At 39.6% G+C, this 15,105-nt stretch overlaps 1 protein-coding gene across 1 annotated transcript in view; it reads left to right on the forward strand.

The window, feature by feature from the left end:
- LOC137649652 (uncharacterized) overlaps positions 1-14,583 on the forward strand; it is a 102,400-nt gene extending 87,817 nt beyond the window's left edge. Inside the window, exons 7-8 of the mRNA XM_068382631.1 lie at positions 388-524; positions 13,413-14,583. Of these exons, the coding sequence (XP_068238732.1) occupies positions 388-488 (101 nt within the window). The 3' untranslated portion in view covers positions 489-524; positions 13,413-14,583. The remainder of the gene's footprint in view (positions 1-387; positions 525-13,412) is intronic.
- Positions 14,584-15,105: the final 522 nt, after the last annotated feature.

Here is a 15,105-nt window from a genome sequence, read left to right on the forward strand (position 1 = left end):
TGCATGTATGTATATATATATATATATATATATATATATATATATATATATATATATATATATATGTGTGTGTGTGTGTGTGTGTGTGTGTGTGTGTGTGTGTTTGTTTTACCTGTGTATTTATGTATATAATTATCATTTATAAATTTGTAACATCTCTCCGTTTAACTCCAATTCAGGTATCGTGAAAACCCGGTTAAAACTAGTTTCTTCTATTTAATATTTCGTGTTGATACGGATTTTTTTCACATACTTCGCAAAAAAAAAAAAAAAACGATCACGTAAGTTATATCTTTATCAGATTAAACTAATTACCTAATTACATAAATGAATAAAAAATAAATAAAAACTAGCAATCTATATTTTTTCCTTTTTTCCTCCTTCCAGGTGTCCCCGTCGACGGACGAGCCAGAGACCTCTGGTACGACCTGCTTGACCTAAGGATTTACGTCAGCGTGGATTATATAAAGAAGATTCCCTGGACTTAACTACCACCTGGGATGCGGAGCCCAGTCGACCAAAAGGTGAACCTTGAAGACATGATACATTAACATTGATTTTTTTTTTTTTACGATGAAATATGTCCTTAGTTTGTGGTAGCCTATTGGTAACGAACTTGCTTAACGACCTGTTGGACTGGTGTTCGATACTCGCTCAAGTTCAATAGCTTTTTGTACTGTGTTCAACCTAACCATCCTTGTGGGTTAAGGATGGGGCATTTAAGGAAGCCTATAGGTCTGCCTGCTTAGTAACCAGGAACCATAAATTACTGCAAAGGAATCGACTGTGAGCCAAAGGGTTGATGGCGTGTCGTGAGATGGAGATTTTGTATCAGTTATGATATATACAGATTTATATAGTGTCCCAGTAAATGAGTTGTCATAGCCTCTAACGGGAAGGTACTATGTAGCAGTCCAATAGAGAGGTTGAAGTAATGTTATGGTTTTAGAGGTTTTTCTGAGAGTAACACTTCCATAATCATGTCTCGTAATAAAGATACGTGAAGAGTAAAACTATATCTGACACACCTATAGAATTGATACGTACATTCATACACACACACACACACACACACACACACACACACATATATATATATATATATATATATATATATATATATATATATATATATATATATATATATATATATATATATATATATTTATATATATATATATGTATATATATATATATATATATATATATATATATATATATATATATATATATATATATATATATATATATATATATATTTTTGGGCTCAAGCCATGTCGTCCTGATGGAAGTTCCTATAGGGTAGCTTCCTAGGGTATATTACAACTACGGCGATATTCCCAGAGAATTTACCTTAACCCTGGATAGGTACGGTCCTCGGACACCCCTTTAAGGGTATACTCGGACGCGAACGACCCCGACGCCAAAAAAAATTCTTGAAAAATCAGTTTTTGCAGTAACCTCCTTTTTTCTTTTGCCAAAAAAAACTTCAATGAATGCTTAAAACAACTGTAAAGATAAATACTACTCATCTGCAGAAAAACTATTTATTATAAATATTTTAAAAAATTAAGTAGAAAAAAAAAGACCTGACATAAAAATTCATAAAAAAACGGTTTATACATATATACACAAATCCTTTTAGGAATTGATTCTTGAATGTTTAGGACACATCTTGATGTATTTTGGATGAAGTCAGACCCATGGAGGTGAAGATCTGAAATGAGAAAAAAAGGGTAACTTTTTTTGGCCAAAAAAAATTGTCCAAATTTCATGAATTTTTTTGGGTACCCAAATGAAATAGGAAGTGGCTAATTTTTTTAGGGAATAAACATATGTTATCCTAAAATAGAAATATGTAAAAAAATCTTCATTATTTTGTAAATTACATTTATATCAGGGGCCATATCTAAAGGTAATTTTTTGAGTACTTGGAAATTTTGTAAAAAAATACATATATTTAATATATAATATGATATTTATGCAGGTAAAAATATACCAAAATATCACAAATTCTATAGGGAACAAGAATATATATAGATAGGGCAGCTTACGCTTCGGATATGTCCACAAAATGGCCGCCAACCACACTGACTCAGACTCCCTAATCTGCCACTTGAAATGTAGGAAGGGTATGTCAATTTCAAGGTGTTATTTACTAATCTAATTATTATTGGATATGCATAAAAATTGTATGGTGGGTTGCTGGATAATTGTCGATTATTTTACGACTATAAAATTAAAATTCTGACCCAAAAAAATTTTTTTGAAGGGAAATAAAATCGAAAAAAAAATGTAAAACAATATTTTAGCTAAAAAAATTTGATGATATTCAATCAAAAAAAAAGTAAACAAAATTTTCCGACAAATAAACATCTAGAGGAATCATTACTCTGTGATAGTTCCTTAGTACGTAGTAATTTTGAAAGAATTGGGAAAAAACGAAAAAATGGCAATCACCGGAAAATCGAACACATACCTATATATACGCCATATCTGGCTAAAAAAAAGATAGGCATGGGTAGCCAGATCATCTAGAAACACTTTCCAACACTATAAAAATATATGTTTTGCGACACTACTTGCCAATTCCTTACGGTAACATGACTAAGCAAAAAAATGCAAAACAAATAAAAAGGGGCACTCGTGGAAAAATGGCCATTCTAATATACGGCATTTCAGAAAAAAAAAATTTCAGCCACGTGCTAGGCAAACCATCAAGGCATATTTTCCGACAAATAAACATATAAATGAAATATTACTCTGTGATAGTTCCTTAGTACGTAGTAATTTTGAAAGAAATGGGAAAAAACTAAAAAATGGCAATCACAGGAAAATCGAACACATACTTATATATACGCCATATCTGGCTAAAAAAAAAATAGGCATGGGTAGCCAGATCATCTAGAAACACTTTCCAACAATATAAAAATATAAGTTTTGCGACACTACTTGCCAATTCCTTACGGTAACATGACTAAGCAAAAAAATGCAAAACAAATAAAAAGGGGCACTCGCGGAAAAATGCCCAACATTCTAATATACGGCATCTCAGATAAAAAAAAAAGACATGCACGTGTTAGCCCAACCATCAAGGCACACTTTCTAACACATAAACATGAAAAAAAAATCAATAATATACGGCAATTCCTTACTACGTAGTAAATTTTTACAAATATTGAAAAAAAAACAGAAATTGGCAACCGCAGTTAAATACCCAATATACCAATAACTACGTCGTATCTGACAAAAACAAAATCACGCATGGGTAGCCAGATCATCTAGACACACTTTCCAACATTAAAAAAGCAAAAGTTTTACGACACTATTTCGCAATATCTTACGGAAAAATGACTTGGCAAAAAAATTAAAAAAAATTAAAAAGGGACACTCGCGGTAAAATGCCCGACATTCTAATATACGACATCTCAGATAAAAAAAAAGACATGCACGTGTTAGCCCAACCATCAAGGCACACTTTCTAACACATAAACATGAAAAAAAAATGAATAATATACGGCAATTCCTTACTACGTAGTAATTTTTACAAATATTGAAAAAAAAACAGAAATTGGTAACCGCAGTTAAATACCCAATATACCAATAACTACGTCGTATCTGACAAAAACAAAGTCATGCATGGGTAGCCAGATCATCTAGACACACTTTCCAACACTAAACAAGCAAAAGTTTTACGACACTATTTGGCAATATCTTACGGAAAAATGACTTGGCAAAAAAATGAAAAAAAATGAAAAAGGGGCACTCGCGGTAAAATGGTCCTCGTGGTGATGAACGACATTTTAACTAAAAAAAAAAACATGCACATGGTAGCCAAACAATCCACCAAGACTTTCCACAACTGATAACCTATACAAGTTGCACCATTCTACGACAATTTCATAATACGTAATAACTTTGATAATTATGCAAACTACCTCAGAAGGGTAAACTCGGACGCGAACGACCCCGACGTGTCTCAGAAATCGGGGAAGGAGTACAGCTACAGCAATGCACATCTGGACACTACTAGAGCGTGTAGGGGAGACACCTCCTGCAGGTCGATCACCCACAAATTCAGTCACAGGGGTGAGTCACGTGAGAAAAACCTGTTTTTTTTTGACGCTCGGGGTCGCAAACGACCCACCGTACCTATCCAGGGTTAAGGTACCAGAATTCTAACTCCTGGAGCGAGTATCCCTCGTGAAAGGGATATCGCGACATATCAGAGGACGTATTCTAGACACGTCACATGGCAATCTACATCCTGGACAGAGATTTCGTCTCGTAGGAGGTGATTGACGAGATACGAATTCGGGAAAGAAAAAGGGGGAGCCGCTCCCAAGGCTTCCCTATCCCCCGATTCGTATGCGTGCCTGGCGCCAATCCTGGCGCCATCTGTATTCCTTTTTGCGTAGCTTAACAACTCGGTGTTTTTTCCTGTTTTTCTCGCAAATCTTGGATTTATTCGACTTTTCATGGCTTCTTCGTCTTCGTCGGCCTCTGATAAGTTGAGTATAGTGTCTGTTATGTATAAATGTAGGCTCTTGGTAAAATTTTGAGTGATTAATAGGATTAATCTTTGATACAAGAGCCGTAGCCTACCAGAGGTGTCCTGGACACTGTCGCTCGCTAGGTATAAATTAGTTAGTCAGAGCGACATTCCTGGTTGTTTTGCTTTAATAAATTTTAGCTATTTAGCATTACATAGGATTTCCTTTCGTGCTTAGTATTATTTGGCGAAGTATTCGCCATTCTGGTCTACGCTAGGCCATGTAGCCTAGTCGTTTGGTCCTAGTACTTCATGCATGATTTTGGTTTTTCCGAGTGTAATTAAAATTTTATTGAAGCTTTAGGCAATATTTTATACATTTTAGACTGTGTGGAATATTTCCAAGATTGTATACGTGTGAGTTTCGGTGAATTAGGTAATCGATTCTCTTGGTGCCTAGGCTAATTGCTTATGGAGCCTTAGTATACTTTATCATACTCCCCGGTTGCTTTCTTTTCTTCGGAGAAGGTATGCAATCCCTTTCCCTCTGTTTAAGCCTTGGGCTTATCCCTAAGTGGTTTTTTCCGAATTTATTTTCGATAAAACTATACTAGGGTGTTACTGTACCTTCCTGTTCCTGTAGTTATGGTTCAAGAGGGACAGAACAACAGAGTTTTTAGTCTGAGTCTGTGTTGTCTGGCTTGGGGCAGAGTCCCCCTCGCTGACCTAACACATACAAAGGGAGCTTAGCTCCCTTAGGTCACTACCGAAGGTTTCTGTAGTTACGATTCCTTCTTTTGTGATCTACCAGACTAGTCCTGTTGCTGTTCTCGGGGGAGGATAAGTTCTTCCCTTGGGAGTAGCAACGCCTTCCTTGCTTTGGTGCTCTGGAAGCTGGCAGTATTACTGGCCTTTCCCCTTAGATCTCCCTTAGGCTAAGATAAGTTTCTTGGCTGCGGGTGATCTGTCACTAAAGCAAGGTTGGCAGGACCCTCTTGTCCCTTCCCCCTCTATCTCCGTAATGGCCTAGCCATTACTGTACTGTACCTTGCCGGCTGGCAGAGCTGGCCGGCAGGGGTCTTACTGTACTGTACGTCGTTCTACTTCTGGACCTAGTATAGGTTGGGATGTGGAATTGACTCAGCCCATTGCCGGCCGGCAAGGGTCTTATGTTTTCGAGTGCTGCCCGGTCCTCTCTTGGTCCCTCATCCATGCCTGCCGGCAGAGCTGCTGGCCGGCAAGGGTCTTATGTTTTCGAGTGCTGCCCGGTCCTCTCTTGGTCCCTCATCCATGCCTGCCGGCAGAGCCGGACGGCATTGGTCAAGGAAGCCTGAATTAGTTTCTCCCCTTCCTTATATGCACTCTTTCGGTTGCCGGGCTTGGAGGTTGTGTACACTCTTATCCCGGCATCCATTCTATTTTTCTTCTAGTGCTGTACCTGTCCCGGCTGCCGGCCTATGAGGCCGGCAGCCGGGCAGGTGTAGTCCTCTGGTTCTTTTGCTGCCGGCTGGCATCGGTCTTGTACCTTTGCCGGCCGGCTTATGTCAGTCCTTGTCTGCCGGTCACCAAGAGTGTGGCCGGCAGCTGGGTACTACCTTGTGTAGTTGCTGGCCGGCAGCCATTGCCGGCCAACACTGGCTGTTACCGGCCGGCAGTTGCTGCCGACCGGCACAGGCATTTGAACCAGAGTGCTACCGCCCTATAGCTGTTAAGTAGTATACTTTAAAGCTAGTTGTGGTGTGTGCCGGCCGGCAAAGGCAGGACGGCACACATCCCCCTATACTGTACTAGTATTCTTCTGTATAGCATATACAGTAAGAAGAAAACTATAGTAAAGGTTTTGGTACAGCACTGTATCTTCTAACACTATTGTGTTTTCTTGCACATCCCTTTGCTGTTGCCCTCAGATAGGAAGCTGAGTTCTTCCCTGTCTATTATCCAGGATTTTAAAATCATTGCTTAGGTGTGAGCTCCAACTGTTTCCTCTGGAAACCTTGCATTGGTTACTCTAGAAGAGATAAACCATTTTTGATTTTATTATCTGGAAGGCTGCAACAATGGGTTGTGAGGGAAACACAAGTGTGTGTCTTTCCTTTCTGAATTGTTATGCTATACTATGCATATCCAGTGATACATAGTTCACTTGATACCCATGGAAATTTCTTCTCTTTACAGAAGGACACTCCGAAGTGGGGAAGTGCTTTCTGCAATGTCAGCAGCAAGAACCTCTGCGGACATGAGTTTTGTAGGAGACACGCAGCATACGCTGTCTCCAAGGATGATCTCCGGTATTGGGACCCTCAGGTATGTACTGTGTGCACTAACCTGATTAATGAGACATTTAAATAGCTAGGAAGAAGCTTTGTACCTGGGTAAGGGGCTTCCAAAAGAACACTTCTGGCCCTCATCTTCCAAGTGAGAAGATGAGGGCGTATCCTTTCCCTAAGGCATCAGCTGATGCAGTGATTCCCCAGCCTCAAGAGGAGATCCCCTAAGTTCAGATCCAGGTGGATGCTGAAGTCGCGGTCGCGATGCAAGACATCCAGCTAAATGACAGGATGTCTGATGTGGACGGGTGTCAGGAGGAAGACCTCCTGGCAGAAGCCCAGGATGAAGTTCAAGCCCCTCTACATCGGCCGGTCTCCCAGTAGAGCTGGGACAGGCCCTCTCTTCTATTGTTGGAATGAGCCAACAAATGCAGAAGGAGAATCAGGAGAAGGCGGCTGCAATGGAACTGCGAATGCAGTGCCTTGCAGAATCACATAGGCCCCAGAAAAAGCTCAATGTGAAAGACCTTCCCTTGTGCTCAGATGCTAACCCATGGAGGTAGGCTGAGCACATGCCAATGACGACTGGAAAGATCGTCATCTCGGATAAGCTGGGCTCAGTTCCCCTGGAGGGTGGAATTCTGGCCCAGCAAGGCATCATATCCGGACTGTTATGTCCGGCTGAGGAAGGAACCAGCTTCAAAGGAGGAGACAGAGCCGAAGGAGGTCATAGTGATGGACCATGCTAAGGCTCAAGCTCTACTTTCATCCTCGATGAAAGAGAGGGGCTTCTCTAACTCAAAGGTAGCTGCATTGAATAGGAAGCTCCCTTCCTTTGTGTCCTCGCCTACTAGAGCCTTCCCCCTTTTACAGAAAGGGTTTCTGGCTGTACTAAAAGCAATCGAAGCCGGCAAGTCTTGCCCCTCCCTAAAGGAGTGTAAACTCTTGTCGCTGGCCCTGCCTATGGACCACAAAGACTGGAAGGACGTCCATCTTACGTTCTCAGTGGGAAAGTTGGAGGCTGATATTGCCGGACGTCAGTTCGGCAAGGACCTCCCTAAGATGTCTGATTTTCTTTTGCGAAGTGAGTTCGATACAAAAGAAAGATTGACTGCCTCAATGTCTCTTCAGACTACTCTCGAGACGATGGCAAGTGACCCCAAGGTCCATGAAATGTTCATGGTAGTGGCCAAGCCTCATCTGGCCACAGTGACGAAGGACCTTTATGGCTTCGTCAAGGCAAGGAGAGCTTGTAGGGAGTTCGTGTTTACCTCGGCTACGGTGAGGCACGAGCTAAAGAAACTAATCTCCTCCAACATTTGGAGAAAAGACCTTTTTCCCTACCGACTTGGTCAAAAAAGTTGTTGATAAAGCCGCCTTGGAGAATAGAAACCTTCTCCAGAAGTGGGGCCTTGCTATCAAAAGAAAGTCTTCCCCGGATGAGGGTCCTCAACCAAAGAGGAAGACTATGAGGACTAGGTTTACCGTCTCGGCCAGCCAAGCCTCTTAGACAGCAACAGCAACTGCAATTGCCATTGCCCCCAGTGCCCCAGATCGTGGCACAAACCCCGACCACCTTTCAGTGGGTACCCCAGGCCGTGTCGACACAGTCCACGGCATTCACCCCAGCGTTCGAAGGGCAGTCTACTTCCTTTCGAGCAAAGCCTAGAGGAGCAGCCAGAGGCTCGTCTAGACGCCCCTCAAGGGGAAGGGGATTCAGGGGTGGTCGTGGTCAGGAAGGCAAGACCTCAGGACGGCAGTCCAAGTGAGGTGATACCGGTAGGAGGGAGACTTCTGAAATTTCGGGATCGGTGGACCTTCGATCCCTGGGCCCACAGCCTACTCAAGAATGGACTGGGCGGGAGCTGGTACAGCACTCCACCCCCGTACCTTCGGTTTTTCCAACACTCCACCCCCGTTATAGAGGAGTACGTTCAAGAACTGTTGGAGAAAAAGGGTGAAGCCCATCAATTTCTAAGGGAGGCTGTTTTGTGTTCCCAAGAAAGACTCGGAAAAGCTCAGAGTCATTCTGGACTTGTCGCCACTTAACAAGTTCATAGTGAATTGCAAATTCAAAATGCTAACACTGCAACACATAAGGACCTTACTGCCCAAGAGGGCATAACCGTCTCTATAGACTTGTCAGACGCCTACTGGCACATTCCAATTAGCCATCGACTCTCCCCCTACCTAGGGTTCAGGCTACAACGAAGACTATACGCCTTTGGAGCCAAGCCATTCGGGCTAAACATAGCCCCAAGGATTTTTACGAAGCTTGCGAGCGTAGCTCTCAAACAATTTCGCCTAAAGGGAATTCAGGTAATAGCCTACCTGGACGACTGGTTGGTGTGGGCAGCATCCGAGACAGAATGCTTGCAAGCTTCCAGTCAAGTGATCCAGTTCCTAGAGTACCTAGGCTTCAAGATCAACAGAAAAAGTCTCGACTTTCTCCATCTCAAAAGTTCCAGTGGCTAAGATCCACTGGGACCTTTTGTCACACCGTTTCTCCACCCCGGCGAAGAAAAGGAAGGAGATAGCGGGTTCTGTCAAGAGACTTCAAGATTCCGAAAGGATATCAAGACACGAGCAGGAGAGAGTACTGCGCTCTCTCCAGTTTGCTTCGGTGACAGACCCAGTGCTAAGAGCACAGCTAAAAGATGCAATCGGAGTTTGGAGAAGTTATGCATCAAACGCGTGAAGAGATCTGAGAAGACCAGCCGCTTCGGCTAAGTACTCTTCTCAGGCCTTGGTCCCAAGCCAGACATCTAAAGAAGTCAGGTTCTTCTTCAGCCACCTCCCCCGTCAGTGACGATTCACTCAGACGCCTCGAAGGAGGGATGAGGAGGTCACTCTCATCGGAAAAAAGTCCAGGGGACTTGGTCCAGGCTATTCAAGACCTTTCTCATAAAACTTTCTAGAAGCTAGGGCAGTGCTCCTTACCTTAAAGAAAGTCTCCCCGCGTCATTCGTTCCACATAAAGTGGTGATAGACAGCGAGGTAGTTGTGAGATACTTGAATCGACAAGGATCGAGGTTACCACCTCTCAACCAGGTGATGTTGGCCGTCTTCCGATTGGCGGAAAAGAAGAAGTGGTACCTGTCGGCAGTTCACCTTCAAGGAGTCCGCAATGTGACAGCGGACGCTCTATCCAGGTTCACACCGATAGAGTCGGAATGGTCCTTAGACGCAGGATCATTCTCCTTCATTCTGAATCAGTCCCAGAACTGCAGATAGACCTCTTTGCGACGAAAGACAACAAGAAGTTGCCCCTGTACGTGCCCCGTACGAGGACCCCTTAGCGGAAGCAGTGGACGCGATGTCCCTCGACTGGAACAGATGGTCCAAGATTTATCTGTTCCCTCCTCACAACCTTCTGTTGAGGGTCCTCAACAAACTGAGATCCTTCAAAGGGTAGCGGCAATAGTGGCCCACAAGTGGCCGAACAGCGTGTGGTTCCTCCTGGCATTGGAACTGTAGCTGAAGTTTGTACCACTACCAGATCCAGTTCTGACCCAGCGAGTCCAGAAGTCAACTGTCTGCGCTTCATTACAGAAAACCCGGACCCTGCAGTTCATGATTTTCTCTCCCTAGCGGTGAGAAAGCGTTTCGGGATTTCGAAAGCCAGTATAGACTTCCTTGAGGAATATAAGTGCAAATCTACTAGAAGGCAATATGAGTCATCTTGGAGAAAATGGGTGGCCTTTTGTCAAGGCGAAGATTCCGCAGGAGATCTTGACAGACTTCTGCTTATCTTTTTCCCCACCTCCATGGTCAAGGGTTGGCAGCGAACACGATTTCAGCGTGTAAGTCTGCTTTGACAAGACCCATTCTATATGCCTTCCAGGTCGACCTAGGTAACGAGATCTTTAATAAAGTCCTGAAAGCCTGTGCTAGGCTCAGACCTTCAGCACCTCCAAAGCCCATTTCATGGTCTTTAGACAAGTTCTTCATTTCGCTTCTCTGTTGAGCAATGAAGAGTGTGCGTTAAAGGATTTGACACAAAAAGTTATTTTCCTATTTTGCACTCGCGTCCGGGGCCAGGGTTAGTGAGATTGTAGCCTCTCGAGAGAGGCAGGTCGTGTTCAGTTCCTGGATGGGGAAGAACTGAACCTGTTTCCGGATCCTACGTTTCTCGCCAAGAATGAGTTACCCACCAACAGGTGGGGTCCCTGGAGAATCTGCCCTCTGAAAGAAGATGCATCTCTATGTCCAGTAGAATGCCTAAAGGTCTATCTTCATAGAACTTCAGACTTCAAGGGTGGTCAACTATTCAGGGGAGAAACATCAGGCTCAAATTTATCTCTGAATCAACTCAGAGCGAAAATCACATATTTTATTCGCAGAGCGGATCCTGACAATACACCCGCAGGTCACGATCCGAGGAAAGTTGCCTCATTCTTAAATTTCTTTAATTGTATGGATTTTGAACATCTCCGTTCATACACTGGCTGGAAGTCTTCCAGAGTGTTCTTTCGCCACTATGCGAAGCAAGTAGAGGAACTAAAAGAGATCTGTGGTAGCAGTGGGTCGCGGTGTTAACCCTACTGTTTAACTCTGCGAGGAACAGTGGTCTTAATTGGGACGATTAATTCCAGGGTGAGTGTGTAGTTACATACTGTACTACAAACTAAGTGAGGGCACTGTGTTGCCCATCCAGACTGTTTCATTTCTGAAGGTGAACCTAGCATAAGTGCAGACATGTGTGCCGAGCGTTTCTAACGCTAATGTCATTGATTTGTAATACAGGCTTTTATGACTTTGATACCTCGGTATCTTAAAAGTGGCATCTAATGTTTTTTCTTTCAGACAAACAAGCTCTGTTTACTATCATACTTATGCTTAAAGTTTTGGGTTATCCTCTTCTTATATATATATATATATATATATATATATATATATATATATATATATATATATATATATATATATATATATATATATATATATATATATATATATATATATAATTGTGGTTAACCTGTCTATTTATTGCCTGTCAATAATCTGGTTCTTGAGAACCTTGCGTCTCCTTCACCTGTGTCAATTTATTGGTATAATTGAGCATTCATTCTATGTACCTTATCTGGGATAATTCTAATAGAATTGTTCCTTTATGCAAGCTATGTTGCATTGGTTTTCCTCCTATGCGGATATAAAACCTTTGTCCAATACAAGTATTGTGCGGAAAACTGGTCGATATTTCATATTGACGCAGTGGTCCTTTACAAACTATGCTTTACTTAATATAGGGCGAGACCACTATATTAGCTTGCCTGGTATTCATACATAGATATATGTACTCTTCGAGACTTTTCCAGAGTCTAGTAGGACTCTTCCCTGTAGGGGGCAGGAGGCTCTAACATAGTTTATAGTTAGTTGAAAAGATGTATAACGGTAACATCTTAGGTCTCTAGGTCTAGTCGACCGGGAAAAAATTACCTCCGGGGAGTACGGCACGTTCTGAGAATCCACAGATACAGTAATGCTCTGGTACACTTCCATCAGGACGACATGGCTTGAGCCCAAAAAACGGATTTTGAGCGAAGCGAAAAATCTATTTTTGGGTGAGATGGCCATGTCGTCCTGATGGACCCGCCCTTGCCTTTCTAAGAAAGGGCTGTAGGACCCCTCCCTACATACAGTATCTGTAGCACCTCGTGTACGCTACAAGGAATACAGATGGCGCCAGGATTGGCGCCAGGCACGCATACGAATCGGGGGATAGGGAAGCCTTGGGAGCGGCTCCCCCTTTTTCTTTCCCGAATTCGTATCTCGTCAATCACCTCCTACGAGACGAAATCTCTGTCCAGGATGTAGATTGCCATGTGACGTGTCTAGAATACGTCCTCTGATATGTCGCGATATCCCTTTCACGAGGGATACTCGCTCCAGGAGTTAGAATTCTGGTACCTTAAGGTAAATTCTCTGGGAATATCGCCGTAGTTGTAATATACCCTAGGAAGCTACCCTATAGGAACTTCCATCAGGACGACATGGCCATCTCACCCAAAAATAGATTTTTCGCATCGCTCAAAATCCGTTATATATATATATATATGTATATATATATATATATATATATATATATATATATATATATATATATATATATATATATATATATATATATCAATGGCAGACCTAAGGGAAAGTACCAATGCCCTAGAGACTGATCTTATATATATATATATATATATATATATATATATATATATATATATATATATACATATATATATATATATATATATATATATATATATATATATATATATATATATATATATATATGTATATATATACATATATATATATATATATATATATATATATATATATATATATATATATATATACATATATATATATATATGTATATATATACATATATATATATATATATATATATATATATATATTCATATATATATATATATATATATATATATATATATATATATATATATATATATATATATATATATATGTGTGTGTGTGTGTGTGTGTGTGTCTGAATACTGTTTGCATGTGCATGTAATATCGTATATGTATTAGGTTATGGGTGTCATTTTTATAAATGATTTTGATATATACATTCAGTAACTGCACTATCTAAATTTTAGTTACTAATTTTGACCTTTTTTTCTTTTCAGATTATTGGAAGAAATCAGAGTTCCTGAAGAGGAAGATTCCAATATTTCTCCAAAAAGTGTTTGATGTGATTGTCTTATATCCAGCTGTTCTGTCGTAATAAAGTAACAAAACTTAAGTTCCAATCTTCAATAGTTCTCATTTTCTCTGCTTGAGGATGCCACTAAGATAATCGTGCGTTATTGGGTCTAAATGCCTCATAACTAAAGAAAAACAATTCAAAATAAAATGGATATATTTATAAGAGATGCCACACATCTTCAAATTTGGGTATTGAAATTTCTTTGAAATAATAAAATATCTCTCAAATTTAAATAAAACCTTACAAAAACGTTATCACTCCTGAATTTAATTACAAAATGGTTTAAAAATATATATATATATGAAGTCTTGGGAGCCTGAGTTATTGAAGTGTTTTCAATCACAACAAAACGAAGAAAATAATTCCAAAGTGTCAGTGTTTACCAGTAATGAAAAATCTAATGATTTTTTTAAGAACGTAGTATAGTGTTAGTCATGCAATAAGTCATGTGGAAGTATCAAAGAAAAAAGTGAATATATATTTATTCAAATACATATTTATAGTTTCTTTTTTTTATAACATTAGTAGTATCCATTAGGAATGGTGTCACTGAATATGTGCAGAAAAATAATTATTATTTTCGTACCTTAGAATAACCTAAAAAAAAAAAACAATGATATAAAAAAGCTTAAAGGGGAAGATGTAAACTTTATTAATCTAGATCTACAGTTTAATTAGAATATGGAACTTTTTGTCTGGAATTTGAAAATCACTAATTTTTTATTCTTAGTTTGGCGGTATCTACGAACTTCCAGTCAAATGTGTAATCAAATTCAGACATTGCGTGAAAATAGACATTTGTGCCTTATGCCCTTGCAGATGAACTGAATCAAGGAAACCAAAGCATATGATAATGAAAATAAAAATCTGAAGTCTGCATAGTCGATGAATAAAAACATAATGAAAAAAAAAGTATGAAATCAGAATCTACAGATTTATACACGAGAGCAGTCTCGCTTTTAACTAAACGATTGGCGTAAAAAAAAATCAACATAATTAGGCATCGACTTTACAGACGGTATTAGGGGTAAAACTTTGTTCTAAATTGTATCATATCATTTGATAGAAACTAACTAATAAATATATGAAATAGTCACTATATATATATATATATATATATATATATATATATATATATATATATATATATATATATATATATATATATATATATATACATTAATATATATACATATATATATATATATATATATATATATATATATATATATATATATATATATATATATATATATGTGTGTATATATATTTATATGTACATACAGTATATATGATTGTATGCATATATACATCTAATTTTATGTATATCTGTATAGGAAAAAGTCATTAGTAATTAATCTCTTTAAAATAAGGACGTTTCCTCTTCCTATTTTTGAAGACATAAATTTCTTGAAATGAATGTCAACAAATAGATCATATAGATATACTGTGAAGTAGAAACATGATTGTATATTGATAACAGGTGTGCTATATCTTTACTCTTTGGTTATTCCAGTCGTTATACAGAGGGAGCTATTACCTTCATATCTCTTATTGGATTAACTACTTCCACATACTTGAGTATATGTATACAAACGCGTACACATGCACAT

This window comes from Palaemon carinicauda, chromosome 11 (genome assembly GCF_036898095.1).
Source record: "Palaemon carinicauda isolate YSFRI2023 chromosome 11, ASM3689809v2, whole genome shotgun sequence".
Lineage (NCBI taxonomy): Eukaryota > Metazoa > Arthropoda > Malacostraca > Decapoda > Palaemonidae > Palaemon > Palaemon carinicauda.